Consider the following 7494-nt stretch of genomic DNA (forward strand, 5'->3'; position numbering starts at 1 on the left):
CAGTATCAAAGAATGAAAACACTTAACTCCCCAGAACAATTAACATTAGTATAAAACTATAAAGTATATGAGAAGAGTTAAAACTACAGAATTGCCCTGGCTGGTGCAGCTCAGTGGATTGAGCATGGGCTGCAAACCAGAGCGTCACCAGCTCGATTCCCAGTCAGGGCACATGCCTGGGTTGGGGGCCAGGTCCCCAGTAGGGGGCGCGCGAGAGAGGCAACCACACAGTGATAGTTCTCTCCTCCTCTTTCTCCTTCTCTTCCCCTCTCTAAAAATAAATAAGTAAATAAAAAACTACAGAATTTATGCTAACAATGTCCACAATGTATAAAATATTGTTGCATATCTTTAATAGGCTAACATTAAATATCTACATGTACTTTCAAGTACATGAAATGTTTTACCATATTCTTATTACTAATCGTACTATTTTTTAGGTCTAAACAATTAATTTTTTGTAAGACTGACAAATTACTTCATTCTTTGCAGATCCTCACGTGCTCTAGCTAATGCAGCTTCAGCAGACAGTGCCCGGGATTCCATGTGTTTCAATTTTTCAACAACGCAGGTATTTCCACTGAGTCCATTGGGGAATGAGATTGGGACTGGCACTGGTTCGTAAAGCTCTTCTACATCTAAAGAAATAAATGGACATTAGCAGGCCATCTTATAACAACAAAGGACATATAAATAAGTTAGGAATAAATACAGGGTGTGGCAGAAGTAGGTATACAGTTGTGAGTATGCAAAATACAATGTTTTCTTGTATTATTTTTCATACTCACAACTGTAAACCTAGTTTTTCCCCCACCTTGTATACACTAACTGCCTATCAGGCAGCCAACTGAAAAAAATGGCAAAAATACTTTAAATGAAATAAATATATAACATTCAAATTATTTTAATTTGAATTTAAAGAGCATGCTGTTAGTCTAAGTTTTTCATTAGTTGGCTAAATTAAACACATATATAAGCATTAATTATACTGAACCAAACCCAGGAAGAAACAAAAAAGTGGAAGGAAAAACCCTAATATTTACTGATTACCACCTATCTTTCAAATACATGCATTACATCTCAGGTCATCCTCAAAACAAACCTAAGATGTAAATAATTATCCCTAAATTAAGGCATGGGAAAAATAAATCTCAGAAAAATTAAGTGACTAGCCCAAAGGTATACAGCTGCATAAGGAAGAAACTGAGATTCGAACTCAGACCTGCCTGGATCACTTGGTTGCAGCAGTGTCGGCTGGATTTCTCCACTGAAAGTGAACATCTCCTCTGCAGTAAATACTTTCTTGGGAAGATACTGCGAACTATGCAAATCATGTTCCACCTTAAGTCTCTGTTCCACTAGTACCCCTTAAAACTGTCAAGGTCATGGAAAACAAGGAAAGCCTGAGACACTGTCATAGCCAAGAAAGGCTTGAGGAGACATGACAACTCAATGTGCTGTGGTAGCCTAGAGGACATCTAGGAACAGAAAGGGGGGAGTAGGGAAAAACTAATGAAATCTGAGCAAGTGAAATGGAGTTTACTTACATTTTTTTTAAAGTATAGTATAATATCTGAAACAATAGTCCACAAAGGGTGTTCACTTACCAAATTGAAGTAAAAGATCATCTTCTAATACTGGCTTTAAATACTCTTCTTTTTCCCAAGGCACTGGGTTGTATATGGAGTTCATATACTCAACAGTAGGATTCTGGATGTAAAATTAATTGCATGTTTTTTTCACAGCATATAATCACAAAATCCCCCTAGCAAAAACTAGGAAAATTAAACAGAAAGGAAATCACGTCTACATTACACAAAATCTCTATTTAAGAAGTTTATGTTCAACTATCATTTCGTTAACTTGGTTGGATGATTGCTTCATCAATGGTTTCAATGCACAATTTCATAGTGTTCAGATATGGAAGAAGTGACAATAAGTGACAATAAAAACACTCATTTGAATAGAACAGAAAAAATAACGAAATATTTGAACAACAGAATAAAGAGAACCACCATAGTCCTTGATATCACACCAGAAATTACTTCTAGTTTTACAAAAATGCTATCAGTATTTCCTATCACCTGACTCTGAATTACTTTTTTTATCTAACACTGATTCATCTCTTAGATGCAGTTAGAAATGACACATTAAGGAGTTCCAGCCAAAATGGAGGCATAGGTAGAAACCCTTCGCTTCCCCACATAACCAAAAGGAGGACAACGACCAATCTAAAACCAATAAACAATCAAAAGTGCCAGAAAATCAAACTGCATGGAACTCCGACAACCAAGGAATTAAAGAAAAAATCAATCAGACTGGTGCGCCAAGACAAAGAAATACGGCCCAAATGAAAGAACACAGAAAAACCTCAGGACAAGGGGATGAGGAGATTGCCAACCTATCTGATGGAGAATTTAAAGCCCTGGTAATCAAAATGCTCACAGAACTGATCGAGCTTGGTCGAAAAATGAAAGAACAAATGAAAGATACCCAAAATGAAATAAAGCAAAATATTCAGGGAACCAACAGTAACAAGAAAGAAACCAGGATTCAAAGCAATGATTTGGAACAAAAGGAAGAAATAAACATCCAACTGGATCAGAGAACGAAGAAACAAGAACCCCCAAAAATGAAGAGAGGCTGAGGATTCTCTGGGACAACCTGAACTGTTCCAATATCCAAATTACAGGGGTGCCAGAAGGAGATGAACAGCAGCAAGAAATTGAAAACTTATTTGAACAAATAATGAAGTAAAACTTCCCCAATCTGGCTAAGGAAATAGACTTCCAGGAAGTCCAGAAAGCCCAGAGAGTCTCAAAGAAATTGGACCCAAAGAAGAATACACCAAGGCACATTATACTTAAGTTACCCAAGATTAAAGATAAAGAGAGAATACTAAAAGCAGCAAGAGGAAAGGAGAGAGTGACCTACAAAGGATTTCCCATAAGGCGATCAGCTGATTTCTCAAAAGAAACATTGCAGGCAAGAAGGGGCTGGAAAGAAGTATTCAAAGTCACGAAAGGCAAGGACCTACATCCAAGATTGCTCTATCCAGCAAAGCTATCATTTAGAATGGAAGGGCAGATAAAGTGCTTCCCAGATACGGTCAAGTTAAAGGAGTTCATCATCACCAAGCCCTTACTATATGAAATGTTAAAGGGACTTATCTAAGAAAAAGAAGATCAAAAATAAAATGACAACAAACTCACAACTATTAACAAATGAACCTAAAAGAAAAGAAAAACAACAAAAACTAAGCAAACAACCAGAACAGGATCGGAATCAGAGAAATGGACATTACATGGAGGGTTTTCAGTGGGGAGGGGGAAGGGAGGAATAGGGGGAAAAGGTACAGGAAAGATTAAACATATTAGTACGCATAAAATAGATGGGAAAAGATAAAAAATGGCATAGGAAACAGAGGACTCAAAGAATTTGTATGTACAACCCATGGACATGAACTAAGGGGGGAGGAATGCTGGAGGGTTAGGGGAACAGGGTGGAGGGGGGATAAAGGGGAGAAAATTGGAAAACTGTAATAGCATAATCAATAAAAAAATACTATAAAAAATGACACATTAAGCATGGTGTGCATCCGTATAGTTGGTACTATATATTGTGGCATTTCCTATGTCCATGATTCCAATGTGAAGACTGACAAATTTAAAGCAGTTCCATGTATCGTAGTTCCTTGTATTCTTTTAATCACCACTGGTTGTGGCATTTCTTTAGTTTCAAAGCAAAATTATAAACTAAGCTCCCAACTTACCTTAAGTCTAATAAAATTTATCAGTTTAATGTATCCATAAAATTCAAGCCCTGAGGGGGAAAAAAAAGACAATTCACATATATAAACACGAGCTTTATTTAACTGACCTGCTCTGTAGAGGCTTTTCTGAGAGACAATAAAATATTTCTGTGCTCTAAACTACAACTTATAATATTTTCAGTTTCTTATTAAGAACTAGAAACAGCAACTTTGATACATCTAATATTTTAATTGAGAAACAGCCAGCATAGATGACAATTCTCTCATTGTTTTTCTTGCATTTCTGAAATACGGGAAATTAATTTTTAGAATTCTTCTCATTTCTAAGAACAATACAAATCAGGAAAATTAGGTCACAGACTTGGCCAAGTATTGGGCAGTTAATATTAATTACACTTGAAAGTTTCTTCATCCCCAATTTTCATGGTTCCTACCAAATTATAATGTTGCCAGGATACGGAGTATACAAAGTATACTGGCTTTAATATAAAATTAAATGATGCAAATTGCAAACAATGAGGCTTGTTATTTGGTTCTCATATCTTTCCAGAAATGAGGTGTCATTTAAAACAAGGGAAAACAACAGCCTATCCAAACGTTTATTATTCCTCCTGAGAGATGTTGTTATGAGGAGCATTACAGCATACAAAACGCTTTGTATGCATCAGAGCACACAAAATCCCATGTTTGGTAAAAGAAAAAAATACCAAGTTATATCTAAAGTATGATTCCAACTCGGTTTAAAAATGCACATGAAAAACACGAAAAAAGTCCACTGAGACTAAGTCACCGGTGCCTTATAAAAGAAGTTGTACCCAAATTCATTACTTATTAACATGTTATACCACACGTTTATGTAATCCCCTCTCCAGCTGTTAACAAATACAGGGGCCTAAAACACAATTCTGTATTTAGTTAATTTTAGTAGAATAGTGCAGGTCTTCTACATCCATTTAAAGAAGTGGAAGGCTTTAATTGTGAACAAGGTATGTTTAAATACAAATTTCAAAAAAGTCATCTAAATATTTTGCTTACCACCTTAATTTCATCAATCCTTTCTCTACTTTGTTACCAAACTCATTATAAAATTCAAGCTTGTATGCCTTGAAGTTCATGTTGTGTTTTTACCTGGTAAGTTGTCTTTTTTCATAATGTCCCATCTCCCTTTTCCAAAGTTCACCTTTATGCTTGCTCTCCCATATTCTAACATGATAAAAATGCAATCCCATGCCCAGATTTTTCCTTTTTAGTCGTCAATGAAAGTTTAAATACAGTGAATCTTATCTAGAAGAATGACATTTAATCTTTCTTCAAAGGCCAGTGTCAAAAATCAGTTGTTTCTATGTGTTTCACTGCATTGGGCTTGTTTATAAAAGGAAAGGCTGGAAAAATATAAAGTTGAAACTTAAATTTCACAACTAAAATTTTCCTATTCCAAAAAATACTCACCATGTTTATGGACCATGGTATCAATATGAAATTGATGCTCAGTCTTACAGTGCGAAAAAGTTTCTTCAGCAGAGGTAAATAACCTGAAAAACCAAGGAACAGCTTCATGAGAACGTCCCCAAGAAGTCTACATACTGATCTCTTGTTAAATATACATCTCCCCGCCTCTGCTAGTTTCTAGTTTTATTTCCCATTAAGAGAAAACAAACACATCTGTAGATGTCAAGGACCCAGAACTTCTAAAGGGAATTTACTTCTGAGTTCCATTTTATTAAAATAAACCAACTACCAATTAAATGTCAAAGGTAATTTACTTGCCCGTTAATAGCATTGAGTTTATCATGAGAATTTTAAGAAGTAGAACTCCCTTTGACAGATCCTTTTTCTCTCAAGGTATGAAAATTGCCTGGGTAAGATTCTTTTCTCCTCTAAGTGTCAGCTCTGCTTGTGGAGGCTTTGAACTGGCAGAGCTCAAACTGCTTTCAGAAATAAAGCATCAAACCTAATTTTACAGCCGGCATAGCCCCACAGTGCCGTTACTTCAAAAGTGATCTTGTAGTGTTCCTAAAGTACTTGCACGTCAGACATGGTGAGGAACAAGCCTCTTTTTATTATGTGACCCACAAAACTGAAGGACACGAAGTAGGAATACACGGCAGAGAAGCTTATATGCCTGGCACAGACGCAGCGGTTAGCTTTCGTCACACACTTACCAAGATAGGTCAGTTTTGCGGTATTGATACAGCCCATCACAATGACGTACATCCTGACGTTCAGTAAATTTTACAGCCGAGGATGAGTAGACATTCTACACCCACCCAAAGGAGGCTGCACGTGAGAACAATGACGAATCAAGAGGAGCTAAAATACCAGCAACCAGCACTAGGCCCAGATTTAAGAAGAACTGGAAAATGTTTATTAAAGGAACCCTGGCCAATGCCAACCAGGCCTCTTTCATGCCCGTGTGCCCGGGCAGCGGCCAAAGTCAATGCTTGTTGCGGTGAAGAGGCAGAATTTTAAGTGGGAAGAGCATGGATTTGGATATGGCAAACCACAGCTTTGTGACTTTGAAAAGGTATTGGTGTTGCAGTCTCTTTTAACCTACGTGAAAAGGGATCAATTCCTTCCTCTTCAATAGGTGGGGAGCCCCTACCCTTCATTTAAATGGGTCAAATGAAGTTTTACACCTGAGAAGCTCTCTACTTGACAGAGAATTACAGAGTGGTAAAGCCGGGAGGGCCCTGAGACAGTGACTCCGACGCTTGCTACTCATCACGATCACCTGAGACAGTGCCTGTATATACAAGATTCCTAGACCCCGACCGTGACTTAGAAGGGCTGTGGTGCAGAGTTCAGCATCTGTTTTATTTTTTAAGCGTCTAGGGTGACAAAGGTGCACAACCAGATCTGGGAACCACAGATCCAGTCCAAAACCCTATTATTTTACACACGGGGAAACTGAGGCCCGTCGAAGACAACCTGGCTGCAGGTCAGGGCTGCTCCCTCCACACCACTTAGGGCCTTCAACAAGCCCTCACTCCAGACCACTGGCTGGAGAATTCGAGGGCAGGCCATTCTGGCTGCAGACGAGCTGACCACACAGACGCACGCGGCCGGGCCCTCTGGGCTGGAGCCCCGCGCAGAGCTGGACGAACCTGTCACAGAACAGACAGGGGGTCTGCTGCTTGTCGTGGGGGAGCTCGGCATCTTCCTCATCCTCCCAGGCGGCCTCGTCCCCGCTGTCCGACAGATCTGGCAGGTCCTCCTCATCCGCCACAGCGCCTCGGCCGCCTACACAGGCAAACGATCAGATCCGCTCCGCACGCCAGGGCGAACCCAGCGCTCGAGGAGGGTGGGGAGAAGGCTTTACAGCGGGGGAGCGCTGCCCGCGTCCCGCTCCCCGGCGGCCCCTCCAGCACCTCCCCCACCCTCCCTGCAAGGCCCTACCGCCTGGGCTCCGCGTCCCGGAGCGCGCACGGGGTGGAAGGGGTCTTTCACCGGCCCCACGGCGGCGCGGCCTGGGGGCTGGGAGAGCCGGGTGCCGGGGGGCCGGGGATACCCACCGATAGCGCCCGACGCTAACGAGCACATGGCTGCGGTGCCCCGAGAACCCGGCGTGCAGGGGGCGGGGACCCGGCTGAGAAACGCGCGCGAATGCCACGGAACTCTAGTGACCGGGACTCGGGAGCGCGCGGGAGCGCGCAGCCAGGCAGGGGCTGGGGGAACTTCACGAGCGCTAGAAACGCGAGAACGCGCGCGCTGGCGAGCGAGCG

General features: G+C 40.9%; 1 protein-coding gene across 2 annotated transcripts in view; it reads right to left on the reverse strand.

The window, feature by feature from the left end:
* PRMT3 (protein arginine methyltransferase 3) overlaps nt 1–7494 on the reverse strand; it is a 110083-nt gene extending 102589 nt beyond the window's left edge. For both annotated transcript variants that reach the window (XM_024558755.4, XM_024558754.3), the window contains exons 1-6: nt 7285–7494; nt 6877–7012; nt 5222–5304; nt 3773–3822; nt 1608–1710; nt 479–638 (exon numbers count right to left, since the gene is read on the reverse strand). In XM_024558755.4, coding sequence (XP_024414523.3) covers nt 479–638; nt 1608–1710; nt 3773–3822; nt 5222–5304; nt 6877–7012; nt 7285–7312 — 560 coding nt within the window. In that variant the 5' untranslated portion in view covers nt 7313–7494. The remainder of the gene's footprint in view (nt 1–478; nt 639–1607; nt 1711–3772; nt 3823–5221; nt 5305–6876; nt 7013–7284) is intronic.

Source organism: Desmodus rotundus, chromosome 5 (assembly GCF_022682495.2).
Source record: "Desmodus rotundus isolate HL8 chromosome 5, HLdesRot8A.1, whole genome shotgun sequence".
Classification (NCBI taxonomy): domain Eukaryota; kingdom Metazoa; phylum Chordata; class Mammalia; order Chiroptera; family Phyllostomidae; genus Desmodus; species Desmodus rotundus.